The sequence below is a fragment of the Lethenteron reissneri genome, chromosome 24, assembly GCF_015708825.2.
Source record: "Lethenteron reissneri isolate LAM-NWPU_2019-01 chromosome 24, ASM1570882v1, whole genome shotgun sequence".
NCBI classification, from domain to species: domain Eukaryota; kingdom Metazoa; phylum Chordata; class Hyperoartia; order Petromyzontiformes; family Petromyzontidae; genus Lethenteron; species Lethenteron reissneri.
In genome coordinates, this window is record NC_083802.1 from 456009 (window position 1) to 475354 (window position 19346).

The following is a 19346-nucleotide window of genomic DNA, read 5'->3' on the forward strand; positions in this document are numbered from 1 at the left end:
CACACAGACAGACATACAGACACACAGACAGACACACAGACAGACGTATAAACAGACATACATACATACATACACACAGACAGACATACATACACACAGACAGACAGACAGACACACACAGACAGACACACAGCCAGACACACAGACAGACATACACACAGACATAGACACACAGACATAGACACACAGACACGCACACACAGACATACATTCAGACACAGACACACAGACAGACATACATACAGACATACACACAGACACAGACACACACACACAGACACACAGACATAGACACACAGACATACATTCAGACACAGACACACAGACAGACATACATACAGACATACACACAGACACACAGACAGACACACAGCCAGACACACAGACAGACACACACAGGCATAGACACAGACACACACACACACACACACACACACACAGACACACACAGACAGACATAAAGAGGAAGACTGGAACAGACAACGGCTTGACGACATCGTGAGAGAGATCGGTGCCTGACAAGATGTGGCCGCTGCTTGACGCGCACTGGCACCGCAAGATACAGAAAGAGAGAGGGAAGTGGAAACTCCACGTGACGAAATGTGCAGTATGGCGCACACCCACCTACGACTCGGGTGCTATCTGATGATGACGACGATGACGACGATTGTGAAACTCCGGCGGCAACATCGCAGGGGCAACATCGCAGCGGCAACATCATCGCAGCGCCCCGTTGCGTCAGCACGGTCACCCACACAGCCGCATCACCCGCGATCGACAGCAGGAAAATTTGAAAAAAGTGGCGTTTTTTTCAAATTTAAATTCTCACGACGTTTCGACTGCAACACAAGCAATCATCATCGAGCAATCCTTACCCGTACCCGGCCGCACCAGGGTCGCAAATGAGTACCCGTACCCGTACCCGGCCAGGTACGGGTAGCCGTTCCCTACCCGTACCCGTACCCTACCCGAAATGAGTGACAAACGGTTACTCACCAGTGACTCACGGCCTACCCGTACCCGTACCCGGCCACACCAGGGTCGCAAACGGCTACCCGTACCCGGCCGGGTACGAGTAGCCGGGTATCGGGTAGGGTACGGGTATCGGGTACCCGGTTGCGACCTCTGCCGCTCAGCTGTAAAAATAAAAACGAAAATTGTTTTTTTGCTTGAACAGTTTTTCTTTTCTACTCCCCGCCGTGTAGGCCGAAAGCCTGCAGTGGGCACCCCCCGCGGAGGTGGCCCAGCAGGCGCTGGCGCAGGCGGCCCACGTGGGCGCGCAGCTCGCGGGCCTGGCCCGCCAGCCCCGAGTTGGCGGCCCGCAGCGACGCCGCCCGCTCCTGCAGGCGCCCGATGCGCTCCAGCTTGCGCCGGCGGCACCGCGACGCCGCCTGCCGGTTCCGCAGGCGCTTCCTCTCGGCGCGGTCCGCCTCCGAGTCTCCTTCCCTCCCCCCACCATCTTCCTCGTCCTCTTCCTCCTCCACCTCCTCCGCCAGCGCCTCCGCCGGTGCCGACGATGGCGCCGCCGCCTTCCTCCTCCAACTCGTCACCGCCGCCATCGCGTCATCGTCGTCGTCGTCGTCGCGGCCGTAGAATTCCCCTCCGCCGGTGCCGCTGCCGCCACCGCCGACACCGCCGCCACCGCCGCCGGTACCGGCGCCACCGCCGGCGGTGACCCCTTCCGCCCTCAAGTCATCCCACGACTCCGAGCGCCGTTGCTGCCGGAACGGAGTCGCCTGACCGGGATTGTGCGCCACGTGGTAGCGGTGGAGGCTCTGCTGCAGCAGGAGGTCCATAATGGCCGGCTGCTGCTGCTGTGTGACCAGGTGCTCTTGTTGGTACTGCTGCTGTTGCTGGTGGTGGTGGTATAGTTGCTGCTGCTGCTGCTGTTGTTGTTGTTGTTGGTAGTGGTGGTGGTGCAGTGGTTGGTGGTGTGGTGGTAGTCCGAGGTGGTGGTGGTGGTGCTGGGAGAGCTGAGCGGCGGTGAGGCGTGACGTCAGAGGGAGGTGGAGGAATCCGTGAGGGTCCCGGTAAGGGTCCCGGTGATGGTCCCGGTGATCGTCCCCATGAGGGTCCTCGTGAGGTTCTCGGTGATGGTCCCCGTCCCGCTGTGAGGGACTGCAAGGGGACCGCCCCAGTCGTGCAGTAGCCGTCGCGAACGGTCCCCAGGGATCCGGGTAGAATATGGAGGCCTCCATAGAAGTGAACACTGCACACAGAGAGACAACAAAAGACAAAGATGCCCCCCGTGTAGTCTTTAACAGGACTGTTGGGGCAAGTGCTGTTAGCGAAGAGCAGCAGCGCCTATGAAGACCGGCACGGCTCCTGCCTTATGTCATTATCTCTCTCTGGCTCTCTCTGGCTCATTTCCTGCGGTGCCAGGGAGGATCTGCCCCACCGGTACTTACGCTGCCAGCGGCTCAAACCAATGTTCCGCCTTTTGGGGGACTTCTTCAGGAAACTGGGGGTGCCCTTCTACAACAGCAGCGTCGTATATGGGGTGGTACCTTACCTGGCTAACAAGCGCCATGACCTCGCCAACTTCGCCTGTGTTCAGCCGAAGATGGCGGTGTACAGAACGAGGAAAAAGATGCTGGAGGGTGACACTGACGGCTGCTCTGTGCTTCCAGTGTTCAGGGGCCTGCTCAAGGCGCGGCTCCGGCTGGAGCACGCCACGTACCACACACATGTCGGTGATGTGCGCGTCTTCTTTGAACGCTGGGGAGCCGGACAAGCCCCTCTCTGTACCAGCGTGGACGGCACCCTCGTGGTGTTCACCTTCTGAAGCGCTCGCTCGTCACCGTGGCGTGCGCGATGACCACCACCATTTTTCTTTTGCATTTAGCGCCACAGCGCGTGGATTTATAGCGCTTGTTTATTATTTGTGTTGCTGGTGACTTTGTGTGTTTCATATCGGAATCGCCTCCAGTGCTGTTGCTGCTGGCGGCAATAAAAGTTGTTTAAAAGTCAAAAGTCTATCTGTCTCTTTTCCTCTCTCTGGATTTCTCTCTCTCTGGCTCTCTCTCTCTGGCTTTCCAGCGGCACGTTGGGTGCGTCTTACGGCATGCGTAAGGGGTCGGGTGCGGACCCACGGCCTCCTGTACACCAGGCGAGGTAGTCAACATCTCCTAGCCACCGTGATGATGATGAGAGAGAGAGACACGCAAACTCCAAATATACAACAGCAGGCGTCGTCAGGGAGATGTGGAGTCTCGCACACAGATCACTAAACGTTACGTGCTGGATTATAAGGCGCACCTTACCGAACATTTTATTTTTATAGCAGAGGTGAGGATCTTTTAGCCCGGAGAATACGGTAATTATATTAACACGCAAATTATCACACACACACACACGTGTGCCCGTTAATCAGGAGAATACGGTAATTCCATTAACACGCAAATTGTCACACAGACGCGTGCCCTTGAATCCGGAGAATACGGTAATTATATTAACACGCAAATTATCACACACACACACGCGCACGCACGTGTGCCCGTTAATCAGGAGAATACGGTAATCATATTACCACATGCGCCTTTTAATCAGGAGAATACGGTAATCATATTAACACGCAAATTATATCACACACACACGCGTGCGTGCGTGCGCCCTGCAAGAGTAACGTTATCACACAGAGGCTTAATCTGACACACACACACACACACTCGCACATTGTGACGATACAAAGACAAAGATCCCCCGTGTAGCCCAGGCTGGTCCCGACGACAAGAAGCCCTGAGCAAAGTGGCGGAAATTCCACATTCCTATGGACGAGGCCGAGTCCCACGGGCCAGAGGGACTGCCGCCGTTCCCTTCCCCCACAAAGCGGTAGCTATTTTATCGACCCCTCGAGGACGGGATGATGATGATGGGCTGAGTCTAACTAGCCAGGATTGGAACTCGCAAAGTACGGATCGTGCACCTTTATATCCCGCAGAATACTGTACCCTAAACAGTGCGGTGTTTGAACCGGTCCTGGGCCTCCCCTAGGTCGACTCAGCCTCAAACGAGTAACTGGTGTGGTGTGTGAACATCGCCACTGGGGAGACAAAGGCGGCCGGGTGTGGTGAATCCAAGTCCCGGGCGAAGCCGGGTAGTACAGCTCGTTAATAATATATAATAATAAAGAATTACATTTCTGTTAATCTTAATTTGAAGCTTTCGTTACTGCAGAAAATCCATACTCCAAAGCGTGTTTCTGTTATTTTTTTTCCAAACGCATAAACAAAGTTACTAACTTATACGTGAGTATTATTATCATTCAGTGAATGTTTTATATATACACGGTATACATATATACAAAGTGAAAGTTCTTCTTGGTTCTTTCGGTAAAGTCACGTAGAAGGGAAGCAATAAAATAACAAAACATAATAAAATAATTCTCACGACGTTTCGGCCACAACGCAAGCAGCATTATTTTTATTATTTTATTACTTCCCTTCTACGTGATGACTTTACCGAAAGAACCAAGAAGATGAATCCCTGCAGTCACGAAAGCTTTAAATCGAAATTTAAAGTGAAAGTTGTCGTTCAAATCAATAACTCACCCCGCGGAGCCGGTGGCGAACGAACCCGTCAGAAGCGACCACGCTGGGCGATGGACTGCGGTTTTATCCCGAAGGAGGCGGTGACTGTGAAATCGATCAATATTGATTAGCTTCCCTGAAGGAGGTGGGGACTGTGAAATCGATTAATATTCATGAGTTATCTTCTTGGTTCTTTCGGTAAAGTCACGTAGAAGGGAAGTAATAAAATAATAAAAATAAAACATAATAAAATAATTCTCACGACGTTTCGGCCACAACGCAAGCAGCCGTCCTCAGGTGAAGAACAGGTCTGTCGGGAAGACAGCGTCTGAATGAACACGCTGTCTTCCCGACAGACCTGCTCTTCACCTGAGGACGGCTGCTTGCGTTGTGGCCGAAACGTCGTGAGAATTATTTTATTCAGACGCTGTCTTTCCGACAGACCTGTTCTTCACCTGAGGACGGCTGCTTGCGTTGTGGCCGAAACGTCGTGAGAATTATTTTATTCAGACGCTGTCTTTCCGACAGACCTGCTCTTCACCTGAGGACGGCTGCTTGCGTTGTGGCCGAAACGTCGTGAGAATTATTTTATTCAGACGCTGTCTTTCCGACAGACCTGTTCTTCACCTGAGGACGGCTGCTTGCGTTGTGGCCGAAACGTCGTGAGAATTATTTTATTCAGACGCTGTCTTTCCGACAGACCTGTTCTTCACCTGAGGACGGCTGCTTGCGTTGTGGCCGAAACGTCGTGAGAATTGTATTTTATTTTTATTATTTTATTACTTCCCTTCTACGTGACTTTACCGAAAGAACCAAGAAGATGAATCCCTACAGTCACGAAAGCTTTAAATCGAAATTCATGAGCTTCCTCAAAGGGGGCGGGGACTGTGAAATCGCTAAATATTCATGAGCTTCCACTAAAACCATCCACCCATCTAATTCATATTCATGTTATTTTACACAAAACCCGCCTTACCCCCCTCCCCCATCGCTAATTAATATTCATGAGTTTCCACTAAAAACATCCACCCATCTAATTAATATTTATGCAAATCTACAGAAAACCCCGCCTTACCACCCCCATCGCTAATTAATATTCATGAGTTTCCACTAAAAACATCCACCCATCTAATTAATGTTCATGAGTTTCCACTAAAAACATCCACCCATCTAATTAATATTCATGAGTTTCCACTAAAAACATCCACCCATCTAATTAATATTTATGCAAATCTACAGAAACCCCGCATTACCCCCCCTCCCCCATCATCTCATGAATATTCATGAGTTTCCACTAAAACCATCCACCCATCTAATTAATATTCATGAGTTTCCACTAAAACCATCCACCCATCTAATTAATATTCATGAGTTTCCACTAAAAACATCCACCCATCTAATTAATTTTCATGCACATCTACAGAAACCCCCGCCTTATCCCCCCTCCCCCATCGCTCATGAATATTCATGAGATGATTCACAGGAAACCAGGGGGCCCACACCCCCACCCCCCATCCTCCCAACTCATTAACTATTCATGACGCACGGCGGCCGGCAACGGAACGATGAATATTCATGAGCGGGTCGTGGTGACGTCACCGCGTCGGAACACTCCGTTGGAGGGGGGAGGGGCTTTCCGGTCGTCGTGCGTCACGACGTTGCGGCTCTCTGATTGGCCGAGCCCCCCGAGATAATAAACACCCCGAGACCCGACACCACGTGGTCCGCCATTGGAGTGGCAACAGATAAGAAGAACGAGGTCCCCAATTCGTGATTTCTCTGAAATGTTTTAAAGTGGCGAGTTTTTTTTTTGGTGTTCAACACCCAAAACCCTCAGTGGTCTTTATTTTATTTTTTTACAGGCAAAGGACGTTGATCTTTTGCATTTATGAGAAATGCCAACACATCAATCTCGTTTCCATTGCTACTGTGAACGTGATTGTTTACAGTTTATAATTTTTTTCCCATTCGCCTAAGCGAACGAGACTTCCCTGAAATTCTCACGTTTCAGATGCACCCCCCCCCCACCCCCTAAATTGCTTTAATGTCGCGTGACCGTGGACACGTGATTAAAAAAAGAGTGTGCCGTTGTGATGTCTGCTTGTATGTCTGTCTATAGTTTTCTAGTTAGATTTTTGTTGCTATTTCTTGTATGCCTGATGATGATTGCTTGTGTTGCAATCGAAACGTCGTAATATGCTATTATTTTAATTTATTATTTTATCTTTAGACGTGACTTAACCGAAATAAACAAAGAATAATTCCTGCAGTCACGAAAGCTCCAAAATTAAGATAAAAAAGAGCTTTATCGCTCATCGGATTCCTCCAACGAGCATTCTGATCCTGCGATGCCCGGGTCTTGGCGCAGAGGTTTTCATCCAGCAGTGGATCGATCACGGTTGGACTACCGCTCACACCACACACTGCTGCTCGTCGCTGTTCTTTGGTGGTGAGCGGGAATCGAACTCGGGACGCGGGGTTCGGAGGCGCAGCGCCTCCCTCACCCGTTACGCACCTGCGCCACTCCCGGTGACACACCTCGAGTCATGAGGAGGTCCCCCGGGTAGCCTTGACAGATTGCTGGGGCAAGTGCCGTTCGCGAGTAAGTGGCACGTCATGAAGGGGACAAAGATAAAGGTCCCCCGGGTAGCCTTCACAGACTGCTGGGGCAAGTGCCGTTCGCGAGTAGCAGCAGCAGCACGGAATGAAGGGGACAAAGACAAAGGTCCCCCGGGTAGCCTTCACAGACTGCTGGGGCAAGTGCCGTTCGCGAGTAGCAGCAGCACGGAATGAAGGAGACAAAGATAAATGTCCCCCGGGTAGCCTTTGACAGACTGCTGGGGCAAGTGTCGTTCGCGAGGAGCAGCAGCAGCACGGAATGAAGGGGACAAAGATAAAGGTCCCCCGGGTAGCCTTTGACAGACTGCTGGGGCAAGTGCCGTTCGCGAGTAAGTGGCACGTCATGAAGGGTACAAAGACAAAGGTCCCCCGGGTAGCCTTTGACAGACTGCTGGGGCAAGTGCCGTTCGCGAGTGCAGCAGCAGCACGGAATGAAGGGGACAAAGATAAAGGTCCCCCGTGTAGTCTTTGACAGACTGCTGGGGCAAGTGCTGTTAGTGAGCGCCTATGAAGGCCGGAACGGTCGACGAGGGGGTGGGTGGCCAGCACCACGCCCGACCGCCTTCGTCTCCCCAGTGGCGATGTTTACTACACACCACACCAGCTACTCATTTGAGGCTGAGCCGACCTAGGGGATGCCCAAGGACCGGCTCAAATAATCGCCACCGGTGTTGTCCGTGAGCGGGAATCGAACTCGGGCCGCAGAGTTCGTAGCGAAGCGCTAACCGCCACACCACCACTCCACACACAGCACGCACACACACACAGACACACGGTGACACAAAAAGGCTTACAGCAAAGAATGTATTTCGTCACGGATTTGTCTGGAAAATGTCTATCGCGCGTGAACTTTTATTTCCAAGGTCGTATCGTAGCTTGCCCTTGCAAGTGCCAGGTGGAATTAAGTTCGAGGTCGACACTAAGCTCGCCCTCGGAGCGAACGCCGTGTGCGTAAAAGAGAGATTTGTCGGGTCACATGGCGGAGATAAAAATGCGTCTGTCAAACCCGCCACCAACGACCGACACAGACAATTTAAGGGAGTTTTGTTTACGTAAACAAAACGTGGCTCAATTCGTGACTAGTTCGGCGCTCATAGGTTGTGTGTTGGAGAGTAAAATGTACTGCAACATCTACAATTCGCGTACCGTGACGTTTCGTCGGTAATTATTTTTGTTTGCATTATGACTGCAGGTATTGTGGTCTATGTAAACATGACTCCTTGTAAAAAAAGGGTGTCAGTTTTGTTGCCAGATAGAAGGGTAAAAAAACCAATTATCAATTGCAACCAGCATCATCAGGCGACAGCCAATGCCAGTAATTACAACCAGCATCATCAGGCGTCTGTCAACGTCGGTAACGACAACCAGCTGTAATTACCGGTGAAACGTCACGCCAACTCAACTTGTAAATGTTGTAGCAGCTTTACTCTCGAACACACAAGCGGTGTTGTGCAGACCTCGTAACGAATTGGGTCACGCTTTGTTTACGCGACAAACTCACTTACTAATTGGCGACGTCTTCTTGGTTCTTTCGGTAAAGTCACGTAGAAAGGAAATAAAAGAATAAAAATAAAACATAATAAAATACAATTAGTTTTATTTTTTATTATTTTATTACTTCCCTTCTACGTGACTTTACCGAAATAGCCAAGAAGATGAATCTCTGCAGTCACGAAAGCTTTAAATCGAAATTTAATTGGCCACGGTCGGGTGGTGCGGGACGTTTGACGACACACTTTTACACAAAACCCAGAAAGCTCTCTTGTGGACAGCGTTGGTCGTGAACGCCTCCTGCGTGTTAAAAATTGAACACGCCGTTCGGGAAGTGGGGGGGGGGAGCACTTTTAATTTGAAGGTTCGGACCGCTGGCTGCAGTATACAACACGCGTGGTTATTCTCGCTCAAAAGTCAAAGGTACATTTTTTTTGCCGAGGGTCGTTAAGATTGCTTTGCCCTTATCCAAAAAACAAAAACAACGACAAGATACTTTTTCTTCTTAAACGGACCCGAAACGGGTCCTTGTTATTAAGACGCTCGCGAATAATTGCACAGATATTGTGGACATTGCGAAGGCTACGTAATCGCACAAATAATAACGACCGAATGATGATGACGACATGGGTATCGTGGTGGTGGTGGTGGTGGTGATAATAACAACTCTATAATAAATGGTACAACTAAATATAACGAAAACTCACACGCACACACTCGCACTTAACACTGGCGCGGTTCGAGTTAATGCAACCGATTTTAAAATAAAATTCTAAAATAAAAGCTCAAATAGATGTCGATGAAGATTAAGTTTTTTTTTTAAACAAAATATAATAACGGAAAATATGTTGTGACAACACGCAGCGATCTTTGCTCCATCTGCTCCCCCCCTCTGCCAAGGAAACGTGTTCAATCACCAAAAATGTTTCGGAAAATCCTTGATAATATTGATAAAGGGGTGCGCGCGCGACTGAAAATGTATGCTTGTTTACACCAACTGCCCGGAAGTGATTGGCGTCTTCTTCATCATCATCCTCCACCAACAAAGAGAGAGAAGAGAGACGGCTACCTGTACCGTAGAGCAGGGGTGGGGAAACTTGTTTCTGCCAAGGGCCATTTGGATATTTACAACAACATCATTCGCGGGCCATACAAAATTATCAACTTAAAAAATTAGCCCGCTATATTTTGTCAAACATTTAATTAACTCGCCCCTAATGCGATGGGGGCTGGAACTGTTTCTCTTTGGCGAGGCGTGTGATGATGTTAACTGGCTATTGATGATGTTGCTGCTACTCGCAACTGCTTTTCCCAGTTTTGCTCCGAGATTTGTTGAATTTCGAGTCCCGCCTGCGGTTGCCTTGGCAGGGCCACACCAAATGATTTCGCGGGCCTCGTACGGCCCGCGGGCCAGACGTTCCCCACCCCTGCCCAAGACGCACCGTTCTTCACTGCCTTGGCCCCCCTCCCCCGGTGCCCCCCCTCACCCTCTCAGACAATACACAAATGTACAAAACCAGCCCCCCATAATCGTCATCGTCGTGCTGATATTACACAACCCCCGACGATGATATCACAAACGCGTTTGGTGGCGCTTCCTCCCACCCTCCATCCTCTCACACACACTCACACCAATGAATGCGTTAACCCCACCCACCCCAAACCCCATCGCTGGTACTCGCATCGCCTTGACTGGCTCACAAGTGACATCGAGTCACACCACCGCCCCACCACCCCCCGTCTATTTAAGAGCGAAACAGGGGAGGAGGAATTCTCCACACCTCTGTGCCGTCCGCCTGACGAGGCTGGTTGCTGTTGTTGATGATGTTGTTAATCACCGGCGAAACGTCACACAGCAACTCCACCGCCACCACGTCTCCTGTGAAGGTTTCTCCAAAATCCGGCGAAATGTTCGGGATTGTGGCCTGGGGTTATGGAGACCGAACAGATTTAGTGATTTATAAAAAAACACACATTTTCTCTGCGATGTGTTTTTTCTCATGTGCATTTTTTCTCTTCTCTCTCTTTAATTATATCTTCATCTTTTTTTAGTTTCTGACTTGCGAACTAGTGGGGAGCCGTTTTGTTTTTTGCATCGTCTGCGGCGTAAGGGGACCGGGCCAATTGATGTCGCAGCGTTGTGGGATGGCAATTGCATTAATGACGCTAAAATGACATTACCATCATCATCATGATGAGTGTGTGTCGTGGGTGCTGCTCTCCAACACACACAAGCAGTGTGTTGCTGAACGAGTAACGAATTGGCCACGTTTCCTTCAGGTGACAAGAACCCGTCACCGATCGGCTGTCGGGTGGTGGCGGGTTTAACGACACATTTACGAGTGTTCCATACTCTTTAGTTCTTTCGGTAAAGTGACGTGGGTAGAAAATAATTGTTTTATTTTTTTTATTAAATTTTTTTTATTGTATTTTATTTTATACCTACGTGACTTTACCGAAAGAACTAAAGGCTATGGAACATTACAGTCACGAACACTTAAGATCTAAACCATTTCGCGTGTTATCGAAAGTGTCACCCTCTGTTAAAATGCGTTAAGAACCACAGCTGTAGATTTCGATTTAAAGCTTTCGTGACTGCATGGATTCATATTCTTGGTTCTTTCGGTAAAGTCACGTAGAAGGGAAATAATAAATTAATATAAATAAAACATAATAAGATAAAATTCTCTCGGCCACAACGCAAGCACTCGTCCTCAGGTGAAGAACAGGGCTGTCGGAAAGACAGCGTCCTAATGAACACTGCTAAGCTTGGCAGCGTATTTTTAAGCTGGCGATTTTGAAGCTTAAAAATACGCTGCCAAGCTTAGCAGTGTTCATTGGAGCGCTGTCTTTCCGACAGCCCTGTTCGTCACCCCAGGACGGCTGCTTGCGTTGTGGCCGCAACGTCGTGAGAATTTTATCTTATAATGTATTATTTTTATTATTTTATTATTTCCCTTCTCGGTGACTTTACCGAAAGAACCAAAACGAGGAACCACTGCTGTGCCATGTACATTGGCCTACGAGTGCCGAAGACTTGAGACCCACCACCGCACGCGACCTGTCATCGCACTGCGGTGAACAACGCACACGTGCGTATGCGGACAGCTATTCATTGGGTGGACGGGTCGGTGCGTGGGTGCCGGGGTGCATTTCAACACTTTCCCCGATCGCACCGAGCCGGCAAGCGGTACCAGTGAAATATACAGGGAATGTAAATCGTTAGACCGGACAGGCATAGGAGGAGGAGGGGGTACGGAACACACATCCACACAACACGTGGACAGTTTTTGGTTGACGGGATAGAGGGGGGCAGTCCGGTGGAATGTTTTGCGACGGAGCGGTGACTCCTTCCGCTGGGGAACACTTTTCGCACAAACGCAGAACGCGCACACGACCGTCGTAACGCGGGAACGCGCACCGTCACGGCGCGGTACATGCAGCGTTATAACGCGAGCGCCACCATTATAACGCGAGCGCTTCCGTTATAACGCTGAGCACGCGAGCACCACCGTTATAACGCGAGCACCACCGTTATAACGCGAGCGCCACCGTTATAACGTGAGCGCTTCCGCTATAACGCTGAGCACGCGAGCACCACCGTTATAACGCGAGTACCACCGTTATAACGCGAGCACCACCGTTATAACGCGAGCGCCACCGTTATAACGCTGAGCACGCGAGCACCACCGTTATAACGCGAGCACCACCGTTATAACGCGAGCACCACCGTTATAACGCGAGCGCCACCGTTATAACGTGAGCGCCGTTATAACGCGGAGCACGCGAGCACCACCGTTATAACGTGGAACGAGCGAGTTTCCGAGCGGTCGACGACCAACTACTTTCTTGACCTTGCGCGGCCCAGCGGTACAGCGATACGGTAACGCGGTGGTGGTGGCGTGCCCTCGGTCATTTATCCCGCCGGTGTGCGTAGTGGTGGTGGCTGTGGTGCACCGTGTCTCGCCAGACTTCACCGTGACCGCATTATTTACGGGGAGAAACCGTTTCCGCTGGACACGGCGCTCTTCACGAACGCGTCTACCGCCACCGCCACGTTAAACGAGGACTTGCCGTTCACCGCTCCTGTTATTATTGCCCCATGCCGATACATCTTCACACAACGTCTCACTTCCTCCGATTCGGGGAGTTCTCTTTGCGCTAAAGACCCCTTCGCGAGTCTCAACTTTGTTCGGAAAACCTTCAGAATTCGAGAGGGCCATCGTCTGGCCCTGTGAGACAGCGGTTCGGGTGAAACTTCAGGACACGATTGCTCAGCTTCAACTGCAACCAAGCCACATCGCTTTGTCAATCCACTGCTAGATGATGCACCCACCCCCCCTACTCCCCACCAATCCTACAACGAGATCGGCGGCGTAGGAAAGATTTGAATTTATTTACAACAAAGACCAATTAGTGAACCAAAGGTGAGCAGGGAGGCTCGCGATTCGGTGATGGGGTCACCGGCAAGGGAGAAGTTTAGGAATTGTTAAGAGCAGCGGAGAGGCTGGTATGATTGGTTACGATTGGTTAAGGTTTTCAGCAATTGTACCGCATGTTGAACTGATTTCGCACCACCATACATAGCCAACCGTGCCCATCGGAGGTGCGGGGGACGACAACAAATTAAAGACAAAAAGCAGTTTTGAAGAAATGGGTCTATGTAAGTCTATGGGTCTCTGTGCAAGTCTATGGGTCATCTGTGCGAGTCTATGGGTCTGTGCGAGTCTATGGGTCTGTGTGAGTCTATGGGTCTGTGCGAGTCTATGGGGCTGTGCAAGTCTATGGGGGTCTCTGTGAGTTTATGGGTGTCTGTGCGAGTCTATGGGGGTCTCTGTGCGAGTTTATGGGTCTCTGTGTGTGAGTCTATGGGGTCTGTGTGAGTCTATGGGTCTCTTTGAGTCTATGGGGGTCTGTGCGAGTCTATGGGGGTCTGTGCGAGTCGATGGGGTCTGTGCGAGTCTATGGGTCTCTGTGCGAGTCTATGGGTCTCTGTGCGAGTCTATGGGTCTCTGTGCGAGTCTATGGGTCTCTGTGCGAGTCTATGGGTCTCTGTGCGCCGTCTGGAGGCGCGTCGCGGTCTGTGGCGTCGAGCTTTGTGGGGCGGCGGGCGAGATAAGTGAAAGCAAAGTTTCGCGTCTTGCTGGACGCCGCGGAGAGAGAGGCGAGGAGCAGGAGGAGGGTACAACAACAAGGAGGTCGCAGAGGACCACAGAGGGGAGGGGTGGGCGGAGAACAAATGAGCGGGCGGCAGAACGGTCCGATTTATGTGCTGGCCGTAGAAAAACACGGGACAAGCCGGGCGTTTAAAGGACAGATCGTCTAGTTGACAAGCAGCAACGGCAGGAACGCGTTCCTCGGGATATGGTAACCCTTGCTAACCCCCCCCCTCCTCAAACCCCCTAACTGGACACCTGTTACGGAAAAAAGCTTCGTAGCTCATTGGATTCCTCCAAGATGAATTCCCTCCAGGATGCAGCAAAGATTTCTGAAAACAACCGAAGCAACTTGTCGCCGCCCGACTTGCCTCGCTGTGAACGGCGGGCCAAGTGAAGTTCCACCCAAGGAGATCTCGAGACCTCAGCGGGCTGCTCGCCTCGGGACTGTTAGTCAAGGACGACGATATTGATGATATTGATGACGATATTGACAATGATATTGACGATGATGATACCGCCAACAAAATTGACGATGACAATGATATTGACAATGATATTGACGATGACGATACCGCCAACAAAATTGACGATGACAATGATATTGACAATGATATTGATGACGACGATGATACTGACAATGATATTGATGACGACGATGATACTGACAATGATATTGACAATGATATTGATGACGTTGATACTGATGACGAGAGTGATGAAATTGATGACGGTGATGTTGATGACGACGATGAGGGTGATCAGGATTGTTAGATATTCTTTAGTATTTAATACTTGCGCTGGTTAATAATTGCTAAGTCGATTACCGTTCCGAGCGGTACCTTTTGGCTGAATTTATTTCGAAAAATATATATGCGTGCTTTTGCTCGCGAAAGGTTATTCCCGTTTCCCGTTAATGTAACATGTTCTTAATGTGCATTGGCCACCGTCTAATGCTTTCGTCGTAACCTTTCGTTTGACTTTGTAGAAATATATATTTAATTTTTTGTCTTGCTCAACTCTCTTGCCGCTTTAGTCGTGACGCGCGCTGGCGTTTCTCGATCAAGAATCGTACTCGCAACTTAGTTTTTTTTATTTTCTCCATCCGTTATTTAAAATATATTTATATGCGTTTACCCGTTCAGCAATGGGCACCACTCCGACGATATTGCAACTTCCGACGCAGCGATTCCTTTTTTTTCTTTCGTCAAAATAAATGTTTCCCATTATTGCGTTTAAACACGTCACGACGTCTCGGTTACGCCAACAAAACGCTGCTCCGTCGCCGTCGGCAGCGGGCGTCTCAATCGGTTTTGTTATCGCCGCCGTCGCCGGAACTCCACGTGAGGAGTTCTGTAGACGTCAGTGGGCCGCTGCTCACTCGGTACCATTAATCGAGGACGATGTTATCGATGACGATATTGGGGGATGTCAACCGTGACCGGCGATCCAGAAACTCGCACCGGCAGGAACGCAATAAGCCACGCTCGGTAGATCCCGAGCCGGGTCCTACGCCCGCCCGATCCATCTATGGGTTGCGCAACCGATCGGACCCTCGACAAATCCTAAAACGGCGCTCTCCCACCCTCGATTACGGACAAAAAAAAAGCCTCCGCTGGCTGCAAATCGCCGGGCAGACGGATCGGCGCTCTCGTCGTAGAGGCCGTCTCAAACCGCTCGGCAACCGGTTGCGAAGACGTCCGGCATATAAGCACAAACCACGGTTGCGCGTGCGCGCAACCGATTGCTCGGGTGCGGAGGCAGCTTGATACCGCCCCGCCCCTCCCCCGTCCGCTCATACGGGGGCATCACAGGAAGTGATGTCGCACGGAGTGATGCGGAACAACAAATCGGGTTTCACTGCGACGATCGGGGGCCGTTGTCTGACCTTTGGCGGGGCCGGCACGGTAGGCCGGAATCGCCGTGGGTGCACCGGAGTATCAATTGCCGCGGTGGCGTGGATGTTAACTCCCACGCCTGGTATGGAGGAGGTTCGTGGATTCGATCCCGACCCCGAAGAAGCCTGCTGTATATTTAGAGTCTGCGTGTCTCTCCCTCTCTCATCATCATCACGGTGACTAGGAGATGTTAACTACCTCGCCTGGTATATAGGAGGTCGTGGGTTCGATCCCTGCTGTATATTTGGAGTCGGCGTGTCTCTCTCTCCCCGTGGTGGTCGCGTGGATTTTTCTCCGGGGTCCTCTCGCTTGTTTTCTCCCTCATTTAGCATCGACGTCACGCGTTTTAGAGTATTTGGCTGCCGCTTTGAATTTCCACGCGATGACGGATAAGCCACTTCTCGTTGAGCAATCAATTTGTGGCCAGCTTGCTCGGTGGACCTCACCCGGTAAAATAAAAAAATCGTTTAGTTTTTAAATCACACAGACGGCCACAAAAACCAAACCGTTCTCAAGCGAACGCGACCGTAACACTTTGCCACGCGCAACACGAGTGCGAGCATCGCGATTGGTCAGAGCATTTCTAGTCACATGCTCGCTTCTAGACCAATGGCGTGGATTCACGACAACGAGGGAGCGATGGGGGCGGGGGGGACGCACAAATCTGCAGCAGTTCTCCCGCCACACGCTCCATTCCCACCGCTTCAGGAAGATCGCGCGGTCGAAGACGACGCTCGGGTGAGGCTGTGGTCAGTTCCCTCGTCTGTCTGCCGGCGTGCGCGTTCGCCGGACAAAAAAAAACCTCGGCTCCGCTCAGCTTATTTTAATTGCATCGTTCCGCGACACACACACACAGTCTCTCGCGAGGACCGCCGTCGCTTGGACCGCCGCAGTCGGATGAAACACTTCGGAGGTGAGAAAAAAATCGAGACCCCCCCCCCACTTCCCAAAGTCTCCGCACGGGTGGCTCAGCAGAGACGCTAACACATCCGTGGCCACGGTGAGGAGGCGTAGGACGTCGGACGTCGTTGTCGCGACCACCGTCTTTCCTCGTCGTGTCTCTCTCACAGGCGTCGTCCCGGTGGTTGGTGCGGGGGGGGGGGTGGGGAGACCTCCGCCCCACCGCCCCCCCCCACCTCGACCGCTTCACGCGATGCGGCAGGCGTACTCCTCCGCCTCACCGCCCTTCGCCGTCCCGTCGTCCTCCGTCCCGGCTTCCGCCGCCGTCTCCGCGCTCGCCCCGGCGACGGCGCCCGCCGGGTCCTCGGCACCCGCACCCTCCGGGGGGAACGACGACGACGGGGAGGAGGCGGCGAAGGAGGAGGAAGACGACAGCGACAACAACGGCGGCGAGGGAGAGCACGGCGAGACGGGGGACGCGGCGGCCGTGGCGTCCCTTTCCACGCCGTCGCCGCCGCCGCCACCCGCCGTGGCGATCGTCGCCGGGGCGATCGAGGCGGCACCGGCATCGCGTGGGCGAGAGGGTGTCGGTGTGGGCACGGCGGCGGCGGCATTGCCGGCGCGGCCGCCCGACGCTCGCGGTCCCTCGTGGTACGGGCTCCGTGCGGCGTTGCACGCGTCCAACGCCGCCGTCGACGCCGCCGGCGAGCCGAATCCAGCCGCGCCGCCGGACGCCGCGGCGATGCCGCCGCCCCCCCAGGAATCGGCGAGCGCCGACAGAGCCTGCAGCTCGGGCTGCAGCTGCGAGAGGAAGGCCTTGTAGCCGGGGCTGTGCCAACAGAGAGAGGGGGGTGGGTCAGCGGGTCGGTGGGTCGGCGGGTCGGTGGGTCGCTTGGTCAGTGGGTCGGTGGGTCGTTGGGTCGGTTGGTCAGTGGGTCAGTGGGTCAGTGGGTCGGTGGGTCGTTGGGTCGGTTGGTCAGTGGGTCGGTGGGTCGGTGGGTCGGTGGGTCGGTGGGTCGTTGGGTCGGTTGGTCGCGGTGCCGAGCGATGCAGGGGGCACTTCCAACGCGGTGTTCAACATTGCAAGCGATTCGTCCGCGTGAAATATTTTCAGGAATAATTTGCTGTTTTCAAGGAATACCTATGAAGGCTGGCACGGTACACGAGGGGGTAGGTGGCCAGCACCAGGCCCGACCGCCTTTGTTTCCCTAGTGCCAGCATTTACACAACGCACCAGGTACTCATTTGGAGCCGAGTCGACCTAGGGGAGGCCCAAGACCGGTTAATATGAATCGTCACCGGCGTTGGCTGTGAGCGGGAATTGAATATCGGGTCTATGACGGGTTTGTAGCGCGGCGTGCTAACCGGTGCACCACCACTCTACCCAACATCACCGCGCGACCGCTCTCACCAGCACTGCGCCGCCCATCGCTCCACGCTTGCCACCACCTCCGCCAGTCTGGCCGCCGCGTCGGAAGGCCCCCCACCGCCCGGGCCCCCCCCTCCCGGCTCCCCCATTCCAGGCGCCCGCGCCACCGCCGCCACCGCCGCCCGCACGGCGCCGGCGTCGCGCAGCACCAGAGCCAGCAGCAGGCACCACTCGGGGCAGCCGGCCTCGGCAAACACGTGCAGCAGGTACCTGGTATGTGGCGGGTGGGTGGGAGTAGGGAGGAAAGGGAGGAGAGGAAGAAGAGGGAGGAGATGAGATGAGAAAGGGAGGGAGAAGAGAGAGGGAGAAGAGGGGGGGGAGGGAGGGAAAGGAGTTCAACACGCGATTTTTTTTTTAATACACAAACTAAACAGTTTTTTTTTACCAGGTAAGGCCCAATGGAAATATAGAATTCTTTCTTTAGAAGCGACCTGGCTATCGCAAATGGTAGATCGATCATCGAAGTGGCGTACCATCACATTTATAGCAGCCTAATACTCTCAACGCGTGATGCGGATTCTAAATGTGGAGGGGAAAACCGGAGGATCCGGAAAATAATCTACACGACCACGGAGAGAGCGACACGCAAACTCCAAACATACAGCAGCAGGCATTGTCACAGGGTCAGGATCGAACCCACGACCTCCTGTACACCAGGCGAGGGAGTTAACATCTCAGATTCTGATTCTGCAATAAATCAACTCGACGGATTCACCGACGCCGCCGGCGTCGACCACGCACTCACCGCAGCTGCGTGGCCGCCCTCTCGGCCGCTCTGCCCGTCGGTTCGGGGGGCGCCCCTCCGCCGCCACTGTTCAAGCGTGGGTCGGAGGCGGTCTCGGCTCCCGACTCGTCCAGGAGGCCCCACTCGGCGTCTCCCAGGGAGCTGCTCTCCGTGGCGTCTGTGGCAGAGCCCAGGCTGCACTCGTCCCCTGCGCACAAAAAGCAAAAAAAAAACCCATCCCGGGGAGTTTGCGCGCAACCTGGATTGCCAGTTGCGAGCGGCCGCGCAACCGGTTGCGTGCGTGTGCCGATAATAGATATTTGTTACTCGGCTCGTCGGAGAAAAAGCCACGCGACCACCTTGGGCAAAGAGAGAGACACGCAAACTACAAATATGCAGCCAGCGTCAGGGTTCATCCGGTGAGCGAGCATACGAGCAGACGATCGCGCTAGCGGGCGACTCCGTGAGTTGCCCGATTGCAGCGCGGGCAAGCGAGCAACTGAGCGCACGGATGCATTGTGGGTAAACCATGAGCAGAAGGATTGTGGGCAACCGTTAAAGCGACGCTGCCACACAAAGGGTGACGGGAGGAACAAAGCC

The 19346-nt window shown here is 52.7% G+C and overlaps 1 protein-coding gene across 1 annotated transcript in view; it reads right to left on the reverse strand.

The window, feature by feature from the left end:
- Positions 1-10314: 10314 nt before the first annotated feature.
- Positions 10315-19346, reverse strand: part of RIC1 (RIC1 homolog, RAB6A GEF complex partner 1) — a 55571-nt gene continuing 46539 nt past the window's right edge. The window contains exons 25-27 of the mRNA XM_061557856.1: positions 18768-18954; positions 18005-18232; positions 10315-17422 (exon numbers count right to left, since the gene is read on the reverse strand). Coding sequence (XP_061413840.1) covers positions 16840-17422; positions 18005-18232; positions 18768-18954 — 998 coding nt within the window. The 3' untranslated portion in view covers positions 10315-16839. The remainder of the gene's footprint in view (positions 17423-18004; positions 18233-18767; positions 18955-19346) is intronic.